General features: G+C 37.6%; 2 protein-coding genes across 3 annotated transcripts in view; both read left to right on the top strand.

Moving 5' to 3' along the window:
* The first annotated feature begins 649 nt into the window (after positions 1-649).
* rbm20 (RNA binding motif protein 20) overlaps positions 650-25,048 on the top strand; it is a 56,659-nt gene continuing 32,260 nt past the window's right edge. For both annotated transcript variants that reach the window (XR_002721322.3, XM_004539145.6), the window contains exon 1: positions 650-1,185. Coding sequence is in view for 1 of the 2 variants with exons in the window: in XM_004539145.6 (XP_004539202.3) it covers positions 1,064-1,185 (122 nt within the window). In the remaining variant the exon portion in view is untranslated. The remainder of the gene's footprint in view (positions 1,186-25,048) is intronic.
* Positions 24,704-25,048, top strand: part of LOC143419031 (uncharacterized) — a 3,157-nt gene continuing 2,812 nt past the window's right edge. Inside the window, exon 1 of the mRNA XM_076885091.1 lies at positions 24,704-25,048. This exon is cut by the window's right edge and continues 126 nt beyond it. The gene's annotated coding sequence lies outside the window, so the exon portion shown is untranslated.

The following is a 25,048-nucleotide window of genomic DNA, read 5'->3' as shown; positions in this document are numbered from 1 at the left end:
TGATATGTTTGTCTATGGGGAGACATGGTTTAGGTTTCTTTAAACAAACATCATCTCTCAGATTCTCTGACTCGTTTCTTGGAAACTTTTTTCTAGGTTTGTCTTCATAACTTAAATCCCCCTGCAAAATTACACTTTCCTTTGCAATCTAAATAAATACCCAAAAATCCAACCGTGCAGCACGTACAAGACCCGGAGGATTGATGTGTTGTCACTCTGTATGAGCCTTTTCTTAATGGTGATTTATTATCAAGCACAACCTACTTTTTGGCTGTCAGATGTGAAACCTCAGCCTGTCTGACCATTGCAAAATGTTAATAATCTGACACTGTGTTCCAGGCCTAGAGACTGGATCTCTCCAATGATTCAGCAGCTAAATTGATCCCGACACCTACTGAGTGACTGATGGCATTCCCAGAACCGCAGTGCATGCCTTCATCAGCCAGACTATGCAAGCGTGCGTGTGTCTGTGTTTCTGTGTCAGTGTAGAGGTGATAATCAGCGGTGGCTGGAGAGACCTTCTCGTCCCTGTTGTTGTACTGCATGGAGCTGTCCTGGGCAGGGACTCCCTTTTAGTCTATTTAACTCACACCCCCCTTATGCGGTCCCCTGAGCCCACCTCTTCTGTTATTCCCTCTTTAACTTCACTCAGTCATCCTCCTGTTTCTCTTTGAACAGGCGCTACACTGATTTCCCCATCTCTTGCCCCTGGAGAGAATACAGGAAGTGAAGGGAAGTCTTGGAAGTGCATGTAGCATAGTTTATAGGGAAAGACAGTTGGATAGCCAAGGGTAAAGGGGGCTTTGCTGCCTTTGCTGCTGTCGATCAGGAGTAGCTGAGCAGCAGAGACCCCGCTGAAGTGCTCAGCCCCCAGTCTCTTCCTGCCTGTTGGTATTTCTGTGGCCGTTCAGTGAAGAGAAAGAAAAAAAAAAGACAAAGAAAAGCAGGCTGGAGAAAGTTGCCCTATCAAGATCTGGTGTCTTTGGTCTGAGGTGGTTACTTCTGAGGGGGGTGACTGGAAGGGTGTAAAGGCTGGGGGTGGTGCTAGGGAGTTTGTTTTGCCATGCAGAACGTTTGGGATCGGACAAGCAGCGTTGACAGTGACAAAACAGGTCATATAATAATGCTGGGAAAAGGACAAAGCAGTGGATACCCCCCTGAGACAACAAGCAACACCTTACAGAGGTAAGAGCAAAATCTGTAAACCGCAGAATCAGGATACAGTACAAACACATGCCAGGTGCTCACGTGGCTCTATGAAAAAAAGTCCACAGCACGTTTTTGCAGTGGTATCATGAATATCCTGAAAAAAAAGTTGTGATGTTGGAAAAATGTCTGCATCTGTCCTGTAAGGTCTTCTTGCATGAAATCGAATTTGATAACCTTAAATACGGCTATCTATAATGTGTCTTAGTGAATATTACTACAGTACTGAGGATTTTATACTCACCATATATATATATAAAAAAAAAAACAATATGCAACAATATAACAAAGTGCTTATTAAAATTTATTTAAAAAATATCTGCACTTTAAAGAGGCTCTAAGGTTCTTTTTTTGGAAAAAGCAATATAAAATTAAATAAAAGGGAAATTGTACAGTCAGCAGGTTTATCTGAATATACTGAGCTAACACATTTTCCCCTTTAAACATATCCAGGATTCATATTAAAAAGCAGAAATGCTGACTGAAAATAAACTATCGGCCTTGCTGTGATTTTTTTTTCCGCTGCTCATTCAAATCTGTGGTTGTCTTGTTCAAAATATTAGATGTGTTGAAAACAATCCCACTGTTTTTAACGTCACACGTTTGCTGCTGCTTCTTAAATTGGAATAAATTATATTTTGTAAACTACTTAACCTTTTAAAACCAAAACAATTAATTTAGGAAAATTAGCTGTTTTCAACATGTACTTTGTACCTAAGATCACTAAATTCAGTTGATAAACATATCCATTAAATTTAGAAAATTAGATGTAATTTGTAAGCCAAACAATGTGAAGTCACTGAAAGGTCTTATATTAAATTTGTCAGCAACACAGTATCACTGAGCTCAAGCTCTGCAACCCTACAATAAAACTGTAAAACGTATGTGATCATTTCTGTAACAAATCTTGATTATATTGATTATATTTTGTATTTATTGATGATTTTTCTTTGAATTACTGTACAGTGTGTGAGGAGACAACTGAGCAATTTGTCTTTAAATATTAATATGAATTGGTGGAAACGTTTATTGGGCAGAGAGTTTCTACTGAATGAATACATGAAAATTGTTGTGTGTGATAGTATCAGTAGCTACATTTTATTTGGTTAATTGCAAATCAGCAAAGTAAAAGAGTTCGATAGCACTTTAATGGACTTCCATTCTGCTGTTTATTTAAGATCGTCATTCAGTTAAGGATTTGTCGCCCTGCTTGCTGCCATCATCAAAACAAACAAAAACCCAACATGTAGTCAGACTGTGCAGCCTTAGAACGACTTTTTCTCGAGACTTATTAGTTACCTAAAAAGTATTGTTGGATAACCTGGAGAATCAAGAGCTGAGATAAATTATTAAAGGAAAAGTGTTTAAGGGAAATAAAGTCTAAATATTCCAAAACCAGAAACAAGCAACGGTAGGATTGTACAAATGTTCAAATTTAATAGATCATTATGTGCTTTCTTAAACATCGACCCGAGTGTTTTCAGTTACACTGTGACACGCTGAGGTCTTCTTGTCTTAAGTGCTATAAACATTTTCTTAATTCTCAAATATTCAGCCCAGGCATGGATATCATTCATTTAAACATGTCAGAAAAAATCTTTCAGATATAATAATCTGAATTTTGTTAGTTATGAGGAATTTGTACATTTGTACATAAGGCAAACTTTTAGCTCAGATATTTTTTCAGACTAAAATAAAATACACGATTTTTTACTTTTAGCTCTGGAAATGTCTGAACATGTAAAATAATAATAATTTTTTATTTTTTTTTAATGGAGCAAATAGATTTTCCAGCGCTTAGTGAGTCTATGTGCAGGGTTTTCTCACTTGCAGTGACTGTTACGCATTCGAACTGCTGTGCAAACCTCTGCCAAACAAGAAAAGTTAGGGCTCAACAAAAACAAAAAAGATTCTGCCAGACTTTCTATGTTTCTGCATCACACGAATAAAGCTGTACAAAAAATAAACATGAAAAAAGCAACAATAGGAATGTACAATTATGTACTAAGATCATTATAATGCAGCAAATAAATATGTGCAGTAAGAAAAAGTATCTGCTCTTTGGGTAGTAGACTGTAACAAGATTGGTGAGACTTTTTGTTGTTGTTGTTGTTAAAAGCTGTCACCCCTTTAAGAAAAGAGCCATTTTAGCTGCTTTCTTAAACACCTACCAGGGTCTTTTCAGTTGTAATGTGACAGATTATCCCAGATATAAGACAGATATAAGGAATTAGTTCCATCAGGAAGCTTTTTCTTTTTCATATCACCACAGGCTACAATAAAATAAATGGATTTTCCAGAGCCTAACATGTCCACGTATGCAGTTTTCTGACTTGCCGTGAATGTATACGGACCACTGTGCAAACATCTGGACAATTAATAAGGAAACTGTAAAGTTGTAACATGTCGTTACAAAAACATTCAGCCAGAATTTAGGACAGGACCGAAGGATCCGGGTGACCAGACTGCATGTTTGTGGTGGTTTAGTGGTGAGTAGCCTGTGACGGATTGTCCTGTAACAGATCAGTTGAGCATGCTTGACATGCTTTGTCACACCATCTATGCATTAGCATTCATACCTTCCCTTATTTTGCCATTTCACTTTCCTCATCTTATGACTCTTTCCCACCTGCCACGGCTCTATATCACTGTGACAGCGCGTCACAGAGGGGAAAGTTCAGTGTCTGAGCGAATTTTACCTTGTACCACAGACCGTGCGGCTCCGCATCGGAAGTTGATATGTGAAAATGCAGCAGGAAAGGTAAAAGCCGGTGTTCTTCTATCGATGTGCTGATACTTTTCTTCAGTGCTGTGAAAGCCACATTTCAGAACAAAACAGAACAAAACTCAAAGGCATTACATGTTGTAATACGTTACGGTCTAAAACTCAGCTTTGTAAAGAACAACTTTGTCTTTAATGAAGTAGTGAATATATTGCATTTGATTTTTGGGTTAGTTGTAAAAGCATTTGCGTTTGGGAGTATCCATGGATTTATAAATAAAGCTATAATCATGTACTTATATTTATATAATATTTATTTGTTTGTTCACTGTAAATCAAAACAGCAATGATATAGTTTATTTTATGCTCCTCTTCTATTTAACGTTACATTGGTACATAGTTAAGCTCATCAGGACAGAGAATGTTCTGCATTGATAAACATGTACAATTATAATATTTATGTGTTTTGTTTTATTCGTCGACTGATCTGTGATCTTTTTTTGCCTGTCTAAATGTCTGTGTTCTCAAAACTTTTAATGTAATAAATAGCTTTCAGTGGAGGCAGTGTAAGTGTAAGAGGGGAGCCAATTGAGTTGAAGGACCATTTTGCCATGTGTAACCACGCTCGAGCCTTAGGGAAAGTATATAGCCACAGCTGTCGAAAGCAAAATATTGAAAATAACTATGTTGTGGTTCAGGGAAACAGAAGCATCCTCCAAAAATCCTCTGGAGATCTAGTTTTTGAAAATGAAGTTTCACAGATATTTACTCTTTCGGGCTGTCCCCCTCTGGTGACGTGTTGTTAACATCCTTTTTCTGTTGTTTAAATCTCATAGATTTTAAGCCATTAAACACAGATGTCTGAAAATTGACAACAATAGAAAACTATTGATGTGTTTTATCAAAGCAAATTCACATCCTTTAGTTTGCTGCCAAGTGTGTCATGTTTAAAAGCGCTCTTTGCACCGAGTCGTTAACTTGAAGTTTCAATCATCCCTGCAATCCCCTGCAAGGTCATTAACGGGAGCTAATTTAGACTTTCGCACACTTTAAATGGATCTGGCCAAATGGCCGTCTGGACAGAGAAGTGTTGAGTGATTGGTGTGGTCGCTTTGCAGATCTGTGATTGTGCGGGATCCCTTTGAAACCCGTGATGTTGGTTGGCACAAGGCTGAGCAAATAAAAAATACAGAGTAGTTAATTTTTTTTTATGTTTTAAAATAACATTTGATACTAAAATACAGTAATCACTGTCCCCTCCAATAGATCTTGTCTCTCCTTAAGAAGACAGAAAAGTTGACAAAACAGATTAATTACGCTCGTCCTTCATTTTTTACCAGGAAGATTTGTCCTTTCTGTTGCTTACAGAAAATCTTAATTTCTAGTGTCACCTATTTGTGTCACGGGACCATCTACCTCCCCCACCAACACCTCAAGCATGTGTTCACTGCCTTGTTGACACGTGGCAGCAACTGTGGCTAATCCTGATGTTAAATGGTTGACAGTTGCACCGGAGAAAGTCTTCGTAGGTACAACGGCCGCGCTGGTGTCCACTTTCAGCCAAGTGTAGGTGCATCCTGTAATTGGATCATTAAATTAGGCTGAGGATGTTACCACAAAATGCACCATTAATATCAGCCCACGGCACAACAAAGAAGTTTCATTCTCTATAACTTTAACATAGCCTTTGTGACTTGTACATAAAGATCAGTGTCTCTAATGCAGAGTAATAAAGCATAACAGTAAAAACAAACACGTAACAGTTTATTTGGCTGGGCTTTACCTAATTTAAATGATTTTTAAGCTTGAGTACACCTTTTCTAAAGCTCTGCAATATTTCACTTAATTCGGCACACATTCTCTTACAGCACAAGCCATTGCCAAAACTATTAAATGCATATTCTTCAAGCTAACAGTCTGTGAAAAGGCCTTAGAAAAACATTGTTACAAGCAGGATTTGTGACATGCCACAATGGTGAAAGAAAGTTTAGGTGGTGGCAGACTCCAGCAGTATGCTGTAGCTTTAATGGCTGAACCAAACAGTAGATCCAAAGGCTAAATAAAAGACTCACAGAGCAAAAATCCAAAAATTCAGACAAGGAAGATTTACAGGAAATTTCGAAACAAGTCACAAGAAAATACTGGAAATTGCTGAGATAGTCTGACAGGAAACAGATGGCAGCATGACTGTATAAAGAGTAATTAAGTCAAGGGAAACAGGTGTTGGGGGCAAACAGAAACCAAAGGAACACGTACAATAAACTGGTAGAAAGTTTCAAAATAAAACAGGAAATGATCATACGGAGTCTGTGCTGGTTGTGACAGTAAATTCATGTCTGTGGTTCTTCTCCTGCAGCACATGGGGTTATGTCCTGGTGGGAAAGGGTTTATAGGCGTTGAGTTGGTAGACTTAGCAAGGCTAACTATTTGGAACAATGGGAGTGGTCAGAGTTAAAGGGGTTTAAATGTCTTTACAAATGGTATCCACATTAAAAGACAGCAATGATAAAAGAGCATTGTCAAATATCTGCATCTGTATATATTTACCAATGAGATTTGCACGCAACTTAGACGGGCTTGAGAGGGATACACCACTTAATCCCGAAATCATCACAGTTTCAGTTTGGTTCTGGTGTCTCTATAAATGAAGCGGTAATATGACGCCGATGCTGTGATGGTCTTCTTAGCTGATGCAGAAAAAAATCACAGACGCAGCTCGAACAATATTAATAAAATGAGAGGCGGTAATTGTTTGTGACGTTTGATTGCAGTTGCTTGGATTCATCAGTAACACAGTATCAGCTGCACATTACTGAGAATCACACAGACTTTTGCTCTTTCAATGGATGGACTGTAATTCTAGCACCATGAGCACAAAACTGAGAAAGATTAGCAGGATCGCTCAGAGAGACAGTCATACTGTTAGGATGGTTACAGTTTGTTCAGCGTAGAGCTTAAAGTATCCAGTAGCTGTTTGAGATTTTTACTTTTTTTTTTTAAATTTGTGACTATTTCTTCTTGAAAATTATTTAGTTACAGTTACATAGCATAGCATGAACCTTTTGAGCAGTTGATCCTAGCTCTAATTACAAGAGGCAATCAGTTGTCTTTGGGATCAGCTCTTCATCACTACCTTTCCAGCTCTTAATGCTTAAATATATGAGCTGGCAGAGTTTAAAGGTCTTGATGTGAACACAATCTAAATTTAAAGGGTTGTTCATTTGAAACGGATGAAGTGTACTTCCCAGCGGGGGCTGCAACATTCTTTTTTTCGGATAAATTCTTCAACGTGTTTGTAAGATTTGCTCCGTGCATGTGAACAGTGACTGCTTTTATATGTTTGTGATGGTGCCTTTGTTGGGCCTGGGATAATATTTCATTATCCTAATATAAATAAGCCTTTGTCCATTTCCAAAAAACAAAAATGGGAAGATTATGTGAAAAGTTTAGTAAGGACACATTCTCGTCATGATCCACTGGCAGCTCATCAAACACTAAACTGGGCACTTTTTATTTAACGCTGACTATATGGCTTGTTTTCCATCTTTATGAGTCCTTGCATAATCACTGTTATTAAATAAACTATGCATTTTTTTATCAAACCATCTGCTGCTGGACTAGACATTCCTCCTTGTTATAACAAATTATGTTGGGACAACAGCTCTGCTGCTCTTCTGCAGATGTGGGGGTTGCATCATCAAAGTATTGAATACATTTTTTGTATCTTATGTCCGTGACAGTAATCAAATAACTTTAGTTTTTCATAATTTTGTATTTTGTTGTTCAGGTAGCGCGTAGGTAGTGTGCTGCATGTAAGCTTGGGTACGTGGGCACTTTGCTTGAATTGAGCATAATTAAACCCCACATTGGATTCAATGAGTCATAAATGAGTCAGATACTGTTTTAAGGTTTTGTCAATACTGCTGCTGCTATGCTATTTTCTTCTGACAAGGCTAACGCGAGTAGGAGGCCTCTGCTGCTTGTTGTCAATCAGTCGTTTAGTGGTATTTGTTCAAGATATAGTAAAGTGAGGGAAGAGGGAGGATTAAAGGCTAATGCCACAAGCATAGTTCATTTTTTGACGCTCTATGTAGTGTATAAAAACTCGACTGACAAATTTGCTGCTATCCAAAACCAGCAGTCAGAAAGTTTAATACCGAATGTGAAAGTTTTTCACAAAGTTAGACGATTTTACTATTAATGCTGAGCACAATATTGATTTGTTTTCAACTTTTCTCACATGTAGGGCCTTGACGGATAAAGAAGTCCCTGTCAAGTTAGCAGAAAGCTTTTCTGTTTGCAGAGGCATGCATGATTGGTGCTTACAGTAACCTGTTTTGCAGGTGGCAAAATTAATATTTTGGCTTTAGTAGTTAAAATGAACATTTACAGGATTTGTCAGCCAGTTATAGCACTGTTCAGAAAAGCCTTCACTGCAAAATATTCGAAATGTCTAAAATCTTGGGAATTAAAATGAATAAGTTTGTCTTTCTCAGCCTTTAAAGCTGTAGTTTAACCTGGGAGTAAACTATTTTTCGAACCAGGAAAGGTCTGAATAGACTGGCTCTTCTGATTGTCCTAATTAATATAAATAAATGTCACCCTGCAGTGCAGCTACTGTATGTCAGACTTCAGTGCAAGGTCACACATTGCACACACACAGTTAGAGGAAGCAGCTCAGTTCTGAATTGGGAGAATGTACTGAATGCATGTTGCCCTACAGGTTTAACAGAAGGAGAGTACGGGTGTTTAAGTGACACATAAACCCACACAGTATCACACAGCCACTCTGCTTTGCTCTGTTAGGCCGGCATCAACAGCTGAGGCCAGTGGAGATTGTAGCACGTGTGCTCACCCCAAAGGCATCTTCCTTTCATCCACATAGTGAGCAGGCCAGAATCCAGGAAATCAAATTCTCTGTATACTTGTCATGCACAGGTGGAGCTCGCACACACATACACAGACAATACCTGCAGATAAGAACTTTATTTGTTGATTTATCTTTGTTCTATATGAGGACAGTTTTTTTTAAACGTTACGTCACATGTGCACACCAAGATTATGTCACTATGTCGTCCGTGGGTTTGCCAAGACAATCTAATCCTTTGTGAAGTGTACTTTAAAGACATACATACATTTAATCTCCATTTCATATATTTTAAAGACATTTTATATCATATTTTGCTTGTTACAATCCCAGATATATCAATTTGTTTAGGTGTTGTTTATCTGTTTCGTTGTGTCTACGCACTTGGTGTGTGGGTGTATTTTTGTTATTTTATGTGTTAGCGTGCTTTTGCTTATGCTGTGTGACTATGTACTACTGTAGCTCATTATATACTTGTCATTATAGAGCAAAGTAATCTGGCACAACATATTACCAGCAATGGATTTGTTATTGCATGGTGCTAATGTCTGCTAATGCAGTCTCTTTGTATCGTGAAAAAGAGCACCGCTGAAAGATAAATAGGCGGCGTTGGGCGTAGACTGTTCTGTTATGTTAAGGATTTAGCCTAACCTTGTGCTTACGATTTAAAATTAGTTGGTTATGTAAATTAAAAGAGCTAGTCTATTACTGGTTGTTGAATTTGGACTTGAATTCTGTCAGTATCTGGGTAGGGATAAGCAAGTGGCCCCCGTCCCATTACCCGGGGTTTGGCTATGTATAGGTCCTTAATAGCAGAAATACCACACTCAGCTTCTCTGCGTTAAAAGAAGGGCTGCTCAGTAGGGAACACCATGGCAAGCAGAAGGAAGGCAAAAGGTGATAAATACCTTTGTATAATTATTTATAATCACCATATAAATGAACTGCGTGTGAAATTGGATTCATTCATCTTGACCGTCACAGGCAGTGGAGCGGTGCCTGATTGTTTTTGCTGGCTTTTTTTCCATCCAGGGACATGTTTACATGTCTGGCTGACCACAGAAAGTCCCCACAGAAAGTCAGGTGGTCTAGGCTTAAGTGGTTTTTAATGGTTAATATGATCCAAAGCGTACTAATAACTTTGTCAGGTTTTGGTTATGTATATAGTGAAGATGCTCTGTGTTTATAAGGTTATATGTCTCCCTAATTTCTAAACCAGTGATAGATATTTGGAAATAAATCTATTCAGTACTGATTTTAATGATTAATAGACAAAAACACTCAGTTGGTCTGCAGATATAGCAATATAACTGCTTTTTGAAGAAAGCCATCTGTTTGTGATTAGCTGGTATTCATGCTGGAGGTTTCTTCCTGCTAAAGGGGAGTTTTTCCTTCCCACTGTCGCCAAAGTGCTTGCTCACAGGGGGTCATATGATTGTTGGGTTTTACTCTGTATGTATTATTGAAGGGTCTACCTTACAATATAAAGCACCTTGAGGCGACTGTTTTTGTTATTTGGCGCTGTATACATAAAATTGAATTGAATTGAATTGAAGTTTAAAAACTGTAAAAGCTGATATGTTATCAAACCTCATTTGACCAAATTCAGGATTTTATATCAAAATTTAGCTTTTTCTTTTGTAACTAGTAGTTTGAACTAGTTCATGACCAACGTACTTTGGAAGCTACAGCTCAAAGTCTTTTCAGCATTTCTGACTATCACCATGTTTCCTTGAACTGTTGACATATTTTCTAATAGTGAAAAGCATTCAAACTAATGGAAGTCTGGAAACTATAACTCAGTTCAATTCAGTTTTATTTATATAGTGAAAAATCACAAGTCACAAGGTCCTTTTTGCTGTAAGGTACAAAAAGGAGTGCAGTATTTCATTCATAGAGACATGTTTGGACATTAGACCTGTTTACCTGTCTTTATGTTTATATATCTGCCCTTGTTTGCTGAATTTCACACAGAAGTTTTGGTGTAGGCAATTTGTGGCTCTTTGTATTGCCTTTACATCTCCAACTGAACATTTGAGTGTATTCAGATAAAGTTCTCTGAACATTTTTGATTATTAATGTCACTACTAATCTAGTTCCGTTCTCAAAAGTCCAGAAAATACAAAACAAACTTGTACAAAAAAACTTTCTCATTACAATTCACTCTATCTTTGTATTTTACCATGTGTTTTACCAAATGACAGGACTTTCATCTGTAAGGCAGCTCAACACTGTTCACACTCTTTTGACTATATGTGGAAATGAGTGACAGCCTGAAGAAGCTTGATGATTTGTGGTGGAATTAAGATAGAGTTGGACATTTAATAGGGTTGGCTCATGTTGCTTTTTGACCCATTTCTATTTGTTTCACCCTCACGAGGGGCGCGAGAAAGTTGGGCTGAGGGAGTAGATGACAGAAGCTGTTCTCAGTGTGGCACGTTCAGACCCTGGGATATGTGGAGGACACCAGGTGGGCAATATATAAATTATCAGACATGCCAGGAGAGAGGACTCTTATAGTTAGAGCTAATATACAACTTTACAACTCAGCAATTGTAATTGTAGATACAGTCTGCACAAATGTTAATGGGGAAATGCCTGATATCCACTCTGGAGTTTGGCATAGCAGGTGAACAGAACAGCTGATAGAGTATATATGTTGAGAACAGGTTGCTGTGTCAAGAAAAATGATGAATGCTCTTGTGTGGAAATGGAGGCAAATGAAAGATATCTTACAATAAATACAGGACTTTGCTTATAACCCGTTTGGGAGAATAATGAAGTTTAGTGGAGTAGTTGTAAAATGGAGCCCTGAAGATGATATAAGGATTAAATAAATTTAACTCATTTGGACAAAAGCCATATTCAAATTTAAATAATTAAACAGTGTTTGATAAACTCTCCATCACAGAATAGCTTACTGTTTGAGTTTGTGTGTGGCTGAACTGCAGCCAACAAACAGGCCTCCAATGTTTCTGTGAGAGAGTGAGTAAGCACACGTTATCTGTTTATTATTATCTGTTTAGTAACATCATTACATAAATATTGTGTAGTACTATTAGATTATCTATAATACTGTCACAATTTAATTTAATGGGTAGATCTTTTATTTCATTATGACATAATGTTCAGTAAACATTCAATTCTTTTCTGTTAAAGATGTCTATGAATGATTTAATAAAAACATAACTAACTAAAGAAAAGTGTCCCTAATCCTATAGTTGTAATCAGATCACTTTTAACACATAAACCTTTACATTAAACCCAACATCACAGCTAGTTTGGAGTAGTTCTGGAGTACTTAGTATTACATATACTCAGTACTTATATGTATAAATATTAAGCAGTGGAGTTCTACAAAAAAAGTATTTTTTTGACTTTATAAGAGGCCAGTAAAGACTATAAAGTTTCTGTGACCACTTTTAATATTTAAGCTCCTCACAACTTTATTAATTATTGTCTTTCATCTTAAAATTAAAGGCTACACATGTTTAATGGGTTAACTTGACAACATCAGCACTCTAATTTATCCTTTTTTCAATTATTTTTTATTTTCCTGGAGATTAAAGTCACTTTTTGCCTCCCTTAACTTTAAATAGTGAAATTTCAACAATAAATCAAGATGCCTGAGCTACATTTACGCATTAAAATAACCCCACTTAAGTCACTTGGTAATTTGTCTACATATTGGAATGGGAGTGTTTCCCATGAGACCACATTACTACTAGTGAGAACCACTTTATCTGCCATCTAGCCCCCTTTGTGTTATCTTTCATGTAAGCATCAGAAGCATGGCACTTTGCCAGACTCTCAGCACCAGACCAGTAAATAAATATTACTTAAACATTTTATACAATTTAAAAACTCAAAGAAGAATTATATGTATACTATTATCCTAAATATAAAACCATCCAAGCTTTTGGACAAAATTGAAAAAATCAGAAAAATTGTTTCTACACTCTGTAAAATAACATCGGAAATAACATTATGTATGCTACCAAGAAATGCTGAAGTCTTTCAGGCCCTTACACCAAGCTTTGAAAAGTTTTTGTCTTGAAGTGAAGTGGAAATGATGGCACTGCTGAGGGGACAGTACAAGTAATGATGTGTTCACACCAAATGTGAAGAGAAGTTTTGCCTTAGTTTATTCCCATGAGTACAGCTGCATGACTTGAAGTTTTTGAAACAAGAAATAATCACCCCTAAAAGCCAACGAGGAGTACCACTGAAAGCTAGAACCAAGTGGGACGATCGTGGCTCAAGAGTCGACAGTTTGTCTTGTAATTGGAAGGTTGCCGGTTCGAGCCCCGGCTTGGTCAGTCTCGGTTGTTGTGTCCTTGGGCAAGACACTTCACCCGTTACCTACTGGTGGTGGTCAGAGGGCCCGGTAGCGCCAGCGTCCGGCAGCCTCTCCTCTGTCAGTGCCCCTCAGGGCAGCTGTGGCTACAATGTAGCTTGCCATCACCAGTGTGTGAATGGGTGGATGACTGAATGTAGTGTAAAGCGCTTTGGGGTCCTTAGGGACTAAGTAAAGCGCTATACAAATACAGGCCATTTACCAAGTTGCAGTAACATATTTTCAGAAGTTACCATAACTTCCTGCAATTTTGCCCATATTACTCCAGGCTCCATACTTGAGCTCAGTGTGTGATTGTGTATGAGGAAACTCCAATCCGATGGTTTTTCACATATTAACTATTTTAACTATCTTAACTACTTGCACTGGCCGGCACAGTTGAATAGTGTTTGCATGTAATCACACCACAAGACAAGGTACCTTCATGTTTGTTGTAAATGCACAATACATCTGCTAACTGTTAAGGATAAGTGTCTTGCTTAAGAGCATCCAAGTGGGGTAGTAAGCAACGGTATTTCTTTTATGTTACCACATACATTTTATACTGCAGGACTATATATCATCACATAAACTTTAAAATCTGTGTATATAAATTTCTGAGGAGGAGAATGCCAGTTCAGAAGCATTATATGGTAAGCTTTAACAATGTGATGCAGAAGCATGAATGACCATCATCCAGATGACCTCTTTTTAGGGGAAGACTTTGCTTATTTAAGCAAGATAGTACCGTCATAACAAAAAAAACAACAACAAAAAAAACAACAAAACAAAACAAAACAAAAACACAAAAAAAACCAAAAGCTTAGCTGTGGAATCGGTAAATCAGAATGCTAAACTGGCCTGAAGTTCATTTCTGACATGCATCAGCGCGTTATGTTGCAAAAAATGCATGAGGCCCAAACTGTGGAGCAGATCCTTAATCAGTCACCCAAGAAAGGGAAAACATGTTGAAAACTACTGCAGCTGTGCTCCTCAGGTTCAAAATGCATACAGTGTGTTTGAACAAGGCTTAATCTTTCACCAGGATAAATGGCTCCTTTTCCAACTGTTGAAAATATGCTCCTGGCATCAAATTCAATATTAGGATAAATTTCCTCATCGTACATGTTTTTGCACTGTGTTCAGACAGATATAGAGTATACCATCCATACCACTCAATGCGAGGATTATGGCACGGCTGCTCCACATTTTTGGTAATTACCGACGTTTTTTATTCGTTTTTTATTCATTTTTTAATATTGCTGTCATGGTTTATCCACCAGTATTTGCATGCTTTCTCAAATGATATAAAAATGTGCATAAAAGTGGGAATTTAGCTCTGATTTTCAAGGGCTGTAGTTTAAATTATTTGCCTGTCATTAATTTTGCTCTTTTGTATTTTCAACAGAATCTTTTTTGGTATTGAGGTTTTACCTCTACTTTATAATTCTCTCTTAATTGTAAGAGTTTGATCAATTATAAAACTTCAGCCTTCTCTTCAAGTTAAGTCCTACTGATTGTCCCAAAGTGTGGAGCAGCAGGCATTCAGGACTCACAGTATTTTTGGTGTAGTGTTGAGTCACGGAGAGGTTTTGGGGCCTGGAATGAGTCACTGCCCTGTCTATCCGCACAGACCTTACATAACACTAAAACAGTCTTTTTTTTAAATACTCAACTTGGCAAACTAGGTCAGGTCATCGTCATTGTGTTGATGTAACATCTAACTTTTCTTCTTTTTTTTATCGGTGTGGGTAGCATTATTAAAAGGCTTTGAGCTCTTTAGCTTTAATAAGATGCTACTTTGTAGTTCATCTGTCGTTATAATATGTAGGTTAATGACAAATGAGTAGCTGAAAGCAAAAAGATCATCTTCATTTTGTCATTACACTTGACTCATCACTGCTATGTAACTCTTTGTACACATTCTTTTGTGCCATCATCTTATCACCTTTTTAGAAGCACATTTGTGTGTATGTAGATTGACTCACCCACACTAGGTTTAATTACAGCATAGCTCTTTGATCACGCCTCTTCTTTACCCTCATCTGAAAGGTTGGCATAATGTTTTTGTATGTTTTCATTTCTTTAGCTTTGCTCTTGGTTTGAAACTTTGTTTGAGGGTGGTGTAAGATGGAGTCTTATTCCAGTCCACTCAACTCTGTGTAAGACCGATGGCTGTCATTGTGGGCGTTAGAGAAGACAGGGTATGATCGAGTGGTGATGGTGAGGTAGAATTGCAGCTTGGGTTTTTAATTTCTTTATCTTATTTCCTTTAAAATCAAAAATAATTAACCACATTCACAGTTTTAACACAGACAAAGTTTGTGGCTCTTCCTAGAAAATTTGCTAACTCCTTTTTGTGTAATGGCAACTTTGCTTTCAGGTGTTTACAATGTCCAACAATTACTCCACAGTGCTGTGTCCAAGGCAGAAACAATCATACGTCAGGCTGCTATTTCTGGCGTCTGCTATCATCCGCTCTCCATCCCCTATCACCGACTGACAGACAGGGATGATAAAGAGATGTCTGTGTGGATGTCTGGGATGGGGGAGGGAGGTGGCAGTGGTGGTGATGGGAGGTAAACAGTGGCTAAAGCACAGAACAGCCCCAAACAGGAAGAAATAATGAGATGGGGGTGTAGCTACATAGCAAGCAGGAGTTTGAGGAAGGGATTAGAAATCAAGCATGCTAATGGGCAGCCTAAAATATCCAGTGTCATAAGGGGGAGGTGACCTGGAAGATTTTTGCTTGTCACCACAAGGTCAGCATCCATGCCAAAGAGCTTCCTGCCAATTAACTTCCCAGCTAATCAATTGCACCACAGGGAGGTGGGAGAGGTGGTGGGTTGACATAATAATGGCACTTCTCCTTTTAATTTGTTCTCTCTGTTTTTCATTTGTCTGAGAAACACGGACTGTCAGCGCAGTGCACGAGGAAAAAAAAAAAAGTTACTCTGGTGTTTTTGTGTGTGGGTCTGGAACAGCTCAGACACAGCTGTCAGTGACTCATCAGTGTGAAGATAGCAGGGCAGTAACCTTCCTGACTCCCTGTGGTGTGTGTGGATTTGCCTGTTCCCCTTTGCAGGCGGTAAACTGAAGACAAAACTCCCTCAGTCCGCTGAGGCGTTGTGTTCTCAGTAAAAACCTCTCTGGTTTATATGTATCTTTGTGTGTGTATGTTACACATAATTTCTAACTGCAGTGTGCTGCAATGCAGGCATGCTTTTTCATGTATATTTCTATGAGGGTTCTCTTGAAATGATGGTAACATTTTTTTTAAGTTGAAAACACACAGAGAGAAAGCTCCTAGTAGGGCTTAACAGCATATGGTACATTTATTTAAAATTGACCTGCTGTTTTTGTATTTATCACATATTTATCCCTGGAATTGAGCTGCAGGTTGGTGGAGCCTCTTACGTAATCATGTGTCTGAGCCAAGCGGTTTCAGCTACTCTTGCTTTAAGGACGCCTTTTTTCGGTTTTCAGATTGACTGCCATTCGTAAACAAAAATGTTTTGTGAACTATATTCCGGGCACAACCATATTAAAGAGACGGGCTTTGATATTGTACCGATCCAAGAGCATTATTTGAAACTTTGGTAATGTGAAATATTACAGAAAATAAGGAAAAGCATTAAAAATTTAATTTGAAGTTTCTGAAAGTTATTGTATATTGTGGCAAAACAATGTTTGCACGAACCCAGTAGACATTTCATAGTAATTTTTTTCATTAGTCCTCCCAGAGCTGTTTCTACCAGACTAAGTTTACAGTAGTTTTTGTAGCCTCGTGGCATCTCAGATTGTTTTTGCATTGCAGTTATCGTACCGTATGGTGCTAACCACACACAGACTACCTCAATAACTGCTGCTGATCGAGGCGCATCATCAGCCTTATGCTATCAGATCGTTTTGCATTCAAAAATACAGAGATGCGACTTTCTGTACATGCAACTGTATATTGTGCAAATCTGTGAACATATTAAGTCAGTCTTTGTAATATGACTATAATTCTCTGCTCCATGACTAATGTGTCAGTTTGTAAACACAATTTTTTGTTATTCAATATATGTGTAGACATATGTGTGTGTGTGCGCATAGCAGTTTTTTCAGAATTTCACACTGAAGCTTGTCACAGATGCTGTGTGGATTTTTTTGTCTTTGACTTTGATTTAGTTTATGCAACTGAAAGGAAAGACGTGTCTCAGCGCTGTGTATTTGTAGCTATAAAATGATAAAGTACAAGATGAGTAGTCTTAGTTTATCGCTTGAGTTTTATTAGTATGTATTACTCCAATGACTAAGCTCTGCAGAGAAATCCCTCGATGGTCATTACTCCAGGGCATAGCCAACCCATTCTGTCCACTGGCTTTGAGGGGGATTTCTCACTTACACTGGGACGACTGTCTCTTCTTTCCCCTTCGGTTCGTTTGTCGTTTTAGGGTTTCTGCAGAGCAGCTGTTGGAAAAGGTGGTAAAATCGCTTGCTTTCCCTGTTTAGGCTCATTTCTACTAATGGTTCTTTGAGCAGCCTGAGATGCCAGCAGTTTCCTGAGATGAGATATATTGAGCCATATGGCAGCAATGGCCTCTCTATCACTGTCAGCTTTGTGTTATGTCCACCGCTGTTTTACTTTTAGGGTAAAACAGTATGACTGGCTGTTTTATCCTTCTGTCGTCTTCACTTTAACTCTCATTTTTATTGCTGTGCCATGTGGTTTGTGTCTTGACTGTATTTCAATATCACAATGAGACAACCGTGTTAAGCCAATTTTATTGGTAAAATAAAAGGTGACTGAACCATTACTCAACATGCAGTTTAGACTATATGAGCTACAAATAGCTAATAAATTACTATTAATAAAACATGAAATTCATAGCAGATTATCCCTCTTTTTGCATGAGACCAATATCTCCAGTGAAAGAGAGAAAACAAGAAAAATGTCTATGTGTGCAATCACTTTCAATGTCTTTTGTTGAATTCGACTCCCAACCCACATATCGCAAGTGAAGCTATTGAATTACCTTGTATTTAAAATACTAGTAAATGCCCATACTGTTGGAAAAATGATATATTTAATCACACTGTGAGAAGTAAAAGTGGTAGTAGATGTTTAATTGCTTAAATTTTGGGCAGTTTTAGCCCATTTGTAGGTAGTTTGTAGGCATTTATCATTCAAATTGGACATAAATGAGATGCTAATGTAGTGATCTTAAAGTAGTGGGTGCTTTAAAAGCATTCATTTTAGCCAATTGCTATGTTCTTGTCAGGCAACACAATGAATTCATTTTATAGTACGTTTAATTCCACATTTATGGATGTAAATTATAGATGTTGTTGCTACCAAGTAAAAATGATACGAAGCTTTTATAATGTGTTATTGGTGCATGAGTGCTAAAACAGGTTTCTTTAGTCTGTTGCTAGGCAGTTGCAACAGTTTCTGATACAGATAAGAATCTTCAGGGATTGTAGCTCATCCTTTGTACCAAGTTTAGTTGTTGAACTCCTGATTGTGTATGAGGACTGTCACAGACAGACAGAGATTTTGCATATTGCAATACGATCAATACTCGTAGCTCTCCCACCCATTTTATTTGTGGGCGATTGTGGCTCAAGAGTTGGGAGTTCGCCTTGTAATCGGAAGGTTGCCGGTTCGAGCCCCGGCTTGGACAGTCTCGGTCGTTGTGTCCTTGGGCAAGACACTTCACCCGTTGCCTACTGGTGGTGGTCAGAGGGCCCGGTGGGGCCAGTGTCCGGCAGCCTCGCCTCTGTCAGTGCGCCCCAGGGTGGCTGTGGCTACAATGTAGCTTGCTATCGCCAGTGTGTGAATGTGTGTGTGAATGGGTGGATGACTGGATATGTAAAGCGCTTTGGGGTCCTTAGGGACTAGTAAAGCGCTATATAAATACAGGCCATTTACCATTTTTTACCATTTATTTGATCTTTGTCCAGTTTTGTGCAGTCACCTTCCTGCAGGGAATCCTGTGCATGCTTCACTTGGTTTGCAGTGGTTTTACTGAATTACATTGCTGGTTGGACTATTTATCGGCTCTAAAGGAATTTATTGAATCATTAATGGTGCATTTCAGCTTAGTTTGAAAAGATGCAATTTTATAATGTAGGTCAGGAAACACTGTGGCTTGCATTAGTGCTACTCAGGGGTAGATGGAGTAATTTTAAAAGATGATGGGAGGTGAGAAAGGAGCTGCACTGCCATTGGCTGAGAGGTCAGAGACTGGGATGACACAGCTGGGTGCAATTGATATTTGTGAGGCTGGCAGAAGTGACAGATGGCAAAATGCAATGCTGGCTTTGGAAGGAGATGGAGGAGAGTGGGAGTGAGGTAAGACCGTGGAGAGAGGGTGAAAGGAAGGAAAGAGAGAAGGAATGAAGGAGGGGTTGTAGGAATCATCGCTACATCACGTTGCGCACCAATATAGCTCTGATGTTGCTGACCACAGTCAGGAACGACTAAACTTACGTGTTCCTTACTGTACCCCGCAGTTACACATCAACAAAAGAACTATCCCAAGTATTTCATTTGTAATGACCATGAAGAATACAATATGGATGTTGTGGCAAATAGTCTCAATGAATTCTTTGTAACTGCTGGACCAAATTTAGCAAGAACAATCACTCATCCTGGGAAAGCACAGGAAAAACCCGATACACTGATTGACAGAAATCCATATTCTATGTTTCTCACAGCCGTTGATGAAAATGAAGTTCTTGAAATGGTCAAAAAATGTAAAAATCACAAATCTTTGGATTGTAATGATATTGATATGATAGTGGTTAAAAGAGTCATTGAGGCTATTATAAAACCATTTACATACATCTGTAATTTATCATTTCAAACTGGTCGATTTCCAGACAGAATGAAAATAGCAAAAGTTATACCTCTATACAAATCTGGAAACAAACACCATTTCACAAACTACAGGCCTGTCTCTTTACTACCTCAATTCTCAAAAGTTCTTGAAAAACTGTTTAAAAACAGACTGGAAAAATTTATAGATAAACATAAACTACTCACTGAGAGTCAGTACGGATTCAGATCAAGCAGATCAACATCATCGGCACTATTAGATTCAATAGAATACATCACAAATTCCATAGACAAAAAGCAATATGTGGCTGGGTTATTCATAGACTTGACAAAGGCATTTGACACTATAGATCATGATATATTAATAAGAAAACTGGAACGTTATGGTGTCAGAGGGGTAGTTTTAGATTGGGTCCGGAGTTATTTAAGTGACAGAAAGCAGTTTGTGAAAATAAATGGTGGTTGCTCCTTATGTATGGACATTGCTTGTGGTGTACCCCAAGGGTCAGTTTTGGGTCCAAAATTCTTCAACTTGTACATTAACGACATCTGTAAAGTGTCCAAAGTATTAAAAATGGTTCTCTTTGCTGACGATACAAACATTTTTTGCTCTGGTGATGATCTGCAGAATTTATTGGAGGATATGACTAATGAAATAAGTAAAGTGAAGTTCTGGCTTGATAAAAACAAATTATCATTAAATTTGAATAAATCTAAACTTATGTTATTTGGAAATAGTAGTTTAAATACTAATGCAAAGATTCAAATAAATGGTGTTGATATTGAAAGAGTCAGTGAAAATAAATTTCTGGGGGTAATAATAGATGAAAAACTTAACTGGAGAGCTCACGTAAGATATATTCATTCCAAAGTATCACGAAGCATTGCAGTACTAAACAAGGCAAAACAGGTATTCGACAGAACATCACTTCATATTCTCTACTGTTCACTGGTTTCACCATACTTAAGCTATTGTGCAGAGGTCTGGGGCAATAACTATAAAACCACATTACATTCACTTTTTACTCTTCAAAAGAAAGCAATTCGAATCATCCACAATGCAGGTTATAGGGAACATACAAACTCACTATTTTTGCAGTCTGAAATATTGAAAATTGACGATATAGTGAAATTCCAAACAGCACAAATTCTATTCAAAGCAAAAAATAAAGAACTGCCAGGTAATATTCAGAGTATGTTTTTTTTGAAAGAAGGAAGTTATAATTTAAGGGGTTTTTGTAACTTCAAAACAATGAAGGTACGTACTACAAGAAAAGGCTTTTGTGTTTCTGTTCAAGGAGTGAAACTATGGAACAAACTGAATATGGAATTAAAGCAATGTCCAAACATAAAACTGTTCAAAAAGAGTTATAAAAATATGATCTTCTCGATCTATAAAGAAAAGGAAAATATTTAAATTAAGTGAATGTCTCTATTTAAAAACAAACAAACAAAAAATTCATGATGTGATATTATAGTATATAGTATATCAGAAATCTGTTCACTATTTTTATTACAAATTATATCAGTAAGGAAGCTGACTAAATATTCACTGATAATTTATGGGACAGGGGTGGGATTAAATAAGTGTATACTTCTTCCCACTCCCTTTCAACATGTAAATTAATCAGAATGTTTTTTTGTATGTAATTTGTATAGTATATATTTTTTTTCTCTCATTTCTTTTCTAAATGTACTTGTATATTGTTCACATGTTGAAATAAATTACCAATCAATCAATCAATCAAACAGAAGTAATCAGTAAGCTTGTGGACATGTTAAGCTTTATTTTGATGTTTACACTGGGAATTTCACAAAGAAACATGAATGTGGTACGGCACAGCAGCTTCCAGTGAAAAGTAAATTTACTGTCTACACCCAGACAGCAGCTATAAATAACTATTTCAGAGCAGCAGAAAAAATGGCTGGTAAAGCTCAGCTGTCAAAGCCAACACACACCCCCATTCCTCATATTACTTCACCTCTGAGTCTTGTGACAGTTCCTGTGCTTGAATTCCCACATTACAAATATTTTACTAATCCAGTTTAGACAGGATTAACTCGCCAAGAAGAAAAAAAATACTATTTGGGCTGACTGTATTTCTTACATAGTATATATCTTTATTTTAATTAAGGGAAATGGATCATTTTTTGTCTAACTGGTGCTAGTTTATGGAGTTTAGACTTTCCCTATGAGGTTGCCTTCCTTCTTTTCGCCAGCAGCAGCTCTGACAGCCAGCTGGATCGCTGATGTCACTCTGTCCAAAGTCCAAGCAAGCTGACTCACCTGGCCCTCAGCACTCAGCACCCAGTTTGACACTCAGTGTTAGCAGATCCCAGGTAACCGAAGGGCTTTTCTTAGCTCTTGTCAGCACTGCTGAATCAAAACTAACCACAGAACATCCGATAGACTAGAAAAAATGGACAAGTGTTGATAAAAGTTTGGCATTACAATTCATGGGTTACTTGTCATAGGTTTTTTTTTGTAAATTTAGTGAATAGCGAGCACATTTTTTGTCATCAGTTGGCTAGTAAAAAAATTTTTGCATTCGCTTTAAGCAGGTGTCCCTTTAAAGTCCTTAAGTGGGCACCATGCCATGGGGGCTTTGACAACTAATTGCGGATTTCCTGCCAGGAAACATATTTTTTGGAGGGCTCTTAAAAGTCCACAGTTGGGAGACAGCTGTCAAGTAAGACTTTTGACCTGCATGTTTCTCCACGACTCCAGTATCCTACCAGCCTATGCTTGAAACAAGATCACCTTCAGCTACCGTGTGCATGTGAGAACTAACTCTCTTAACGTGTAGTTGCATATCTCCTGTTCACTTTTGGTGTAAGTCATTGATTTAAAGGTTTGTTTGTTGCTGATTATCCTGGGCGGGGTGCATGCGATTGAAGTTGCCCCACAAACTTTAGTTTACATTTTAATATGACTTCATAAAACCCTGTGACTGATCCCCTGCATAAATCTTACCATTTTACAAGCATCACCAGAGAAACATGGTATGGAACAAAGTGATGCCTTTGAGTGGATGTGTCAGCTTTACGGGGGTTGCGATGGGCCAGACCCTATGTCTCTGTGGCCGAGATACCTCACCCGTCGCTAGAAACCTATAAATCAGGAACTACCGTCTGTGCCAAATGTGGATGAAAGCAAGCTGACCCCGCTTCCTAGCACATATCTCACCATGTGACCGTCTTTCGTTGCTTGATAGGCTGCAGCTATGTGTCTCATTTGTTGAAAAGTTAAATTAAGGTTCTGGAGTGTCAGTAACGATTTTTGCCCTATTAGGAAGAGCAGAGGTTACACGTGCTCCTCTTGATTAGTGTCTTGAGTCATGCATTCAGCAGTATCCACGTATACGCATCTCTCCACATTCTGTCTGCATGTCACATCTGTGCAAGGGATTGGAAAGCCTTTGTTTCCCATTCCAAGGCTACCATACCACCATCATGGCATTTCATTATGAGGCACACTTTCTAAATCACTGCCTGCAAATGTAAACACTGTATGTCATATTCTAGGAACCTGGTAAGGACCTGTTAATTAAAATGAAAAGAGTGCCCTCATATGGCAAAATGATGAATCCTTATCAGACCACCTGGGGCTACATATGTTGATATGTGGCACCACCTAGTGGACAGCAGAAATAGTTTTTTGTAAGGAACCTACCTTGTAGGTCTTTTTACTAACAGTGTATGGACAAAAATAATGTCTCTTTTTAGTCAAAATGTTGTAAATTATTACATTTTATGGTAAAGATTGTGTGTAAGTGGAATTAGGCAAAAAAGATGACAACCCTGTCGGTTGGTACAGTCATCAGGAAATTAATACAAGTCAGTGAAGCAGTAGAGACATGATTTAATGTGGATCTAATCCTAAACTGCTAAAGAAATTTCTAATCAGTAAAACAAAAAAATAGAAGTGACAAAAAACATAATTAACGTTTTGATAATATGCAGAATAAACATTACTTTTGCATTTTAATGGAATTAAAATCGTCTGTGAATAGAGGAATAACATAAATACCATTCACAACCTTTTGTGTGATACTTCAGGCTTTTCCGTGTACTTTCAGCTACAGTTTTTAAAAAGTCTGATTTTCTAAGTTGTACCACACTTTAAGAAAACAGCATTACAAGACATTGCAGCTGCAAGTACTTACAGAAAACGTTCTGAAGCTAAATCAAAAACTAAAGGAGACAAAATAAAATCTATGTTTAGTATAATTATCAGTTTGCTTTCTTTCTTCACTAACACACAATTTGTTTTTGCATTAGTCTGCTGGATCCAGTCAGAAAATGCAGTTGATTTAAATGTGTTAGAAAACAGTACTTGAAAGATATTCTGCAACTTTATTTTGGTGAATTTTAATAATAATAATAATACGTTTACTACTACCGGTATTAAAAAAATAATTGTTTTTTTTTTCTTGATAGTCATAAAGTATGGCAGTCAAACAAGCAGCTTGTTCTCTCCCTGCCATCTGGTTGTGACGCTAACAGATGGAGTGACTATAAATCTCTCAAACTGAAGGCTCCTTGGGAGTTGAATGCATGCATGCTTAAGTAAAGATTTTATTTGCAGCTGTAAAAAAAATGTACTGACAGCACTTTACATAAAACCCCAATAAAAAAAAAGTAGGCTTACATATATTATGTATGTATGTATTATATATGTATTTTAATGTATATGTTTTTTGTAAATTTTATTTTATCTACACACTCAAAAAACAGATTCAGGTCCTCCTTTCAAAGAACACATGCAAATTATGTTAGTTGTTCACAAATGCAATTAAAAAATACCAAATTAATTTGATTTTCTTTGTGTAAACCTAAAATTATTCAAAACCAGCAGAGGCTGATTCTGAACACAAAATGAATGAGTTTGTTGGGGCACTGGGGGTAGGAGGAGTACATTTTTGCACTTAAGTATTTGTAAAGTCAAAGAAATAAATTCAAGCCCCTCTTTAAGCTTAAACATTATTTTTAATCTCATTCAACGCAAATGTAGCACTCCAGCGTTACTGCAATTATTATTCGTGTGGTGAACCTAAATTATTTTCTCTCAAAGCAGTCTTTGTCACAAGA

The sequence above is a fragment of the Maylandia zebra genome, linkage group LG6 (assembly GCF_041146795.1).
Source record: "Maylandia zebra isolate NMK-2024a linkage group LG6, Mzebra_GT3a, whole genome shotgun sequence".
Lineage (NCBI taxonomy): Eukaryota > Metazoa > Chordata > Actinopteri > Cichliformes > Cichlidae > Maylandia > Maylandia zebra.
The sequence above is the reverse complement of the archived record's forward strand: the minus strand, read 5'-3'. Positions and strand labels throughout refer to the sequence as shown.